General features: G+C 60.7%; 1 protein-coding gene across 1 annotated transcript in view; it reads right to left on the reverse strand.

Moving 5' to 3' along the window:
• Positions 1–719: 719 nt before the first annotated feature.
• The window catches only part of ASPDH (aspartate dehydrogenase domain containing), a gene marked incomplete at both ends in the record, with an annotated part of 3,644 nt that continues 3,437 nt past the window's right edge, over positions 720–926 (reverse strand). Inside the window, one exon of the mRNA XM_057389157.1 lies at positions 720–923. Within this exon, the coding sequence (XP_057245140.1) occupies positions 720–923 (204 nt within the window). The remainder of the gene's footprint in view (positions 924–926) is intronic.

Below are 926 nucleotides of genomic sequence, written 5' to 3' on the forward strand. Positions count from 1 at the left end.
TGGGATCCGCCACCAGGCAGGCGGTGACACTGTGGGGGTGACATTGAGGATGACACAGATGACACAGAAGGTGACACAGATGACACAGGTGACACTCAGGGTGACACAGGTGACAATGTCCCCACCTTGGATCTGCCACCAGGCAGGCGGTGACACCGGGTGGTGACACAGGGAGGTGACATTGAGGAGATGACACAGGTGACACAGATGACACAGGAGGTGACACAGGTGACAGAGGTGACAAATGTCCCCACCTGGGGTCCGCCACCAGGCAGGCGGTGACACCGTGGGGGTGACATTGGGATGTGACACTGGGGGGTGACATTGAGGATAACACAGGGGGGTGACACAGGTGACACTCAGGGTGACACAGGTGACAATGTCCCCACCTTGGGTCTGCCACCAGGCAGGCGGTGACACCGTGGGGGTGACACAGGGGAGGTGACACAGAGGGGACACTCGGGATGACACAGAGGTGACACAGGTGACACACAGGGTGACACTCAGGGTGACAGGGTGACACAGGTGACAATGTCCCCACCTGGGATCTGCCACCAGGCAGGCGGTGACACCGTGGGGGTGACATTGAGGATGACACAGATGACACAGAGGTGACACAGGTGACACAAATGTCCCCACCTGGGGTCGGCCACCAGGCAGGCGGTGACACCGGGGGGTGACACAGAGAGGTGACATTGAGGATGACACAAGGGGCATACAATGGTGACACAGGTGACACTCAGGGTGACACAGATGACACAGAAGGTGACACAGGTGACAGAGAGGTGACAATGTCCCCACCTTGGATCTGCCACCAGGCAGGCGGTGACCCCGTCGAAGCCCAGCTGTGGCGCTGCCAGCGCCGCGGCCGCCATGGTGTTGACGTTGTTGGGGACGAGGGGACAGAGCGGCCGCAGGGGACCCTG

Source organism: Malurus melanocephalus, unplaced genomic scaffold (assembly GCF_030028575.1).
Source record: "Malurus melanocephalus ecotype Western Australia unplaced genomic scaffold, MMel_1.1 scaffold_3746, whole genome shotgun sequence".
In the NCBI taxonomy this organism is placed as follows: Eukaryota; Metazoa; Chordata; class Aves; order Passeriformes; family Maluridae; genus Malurus; species Malurus melanocephalus.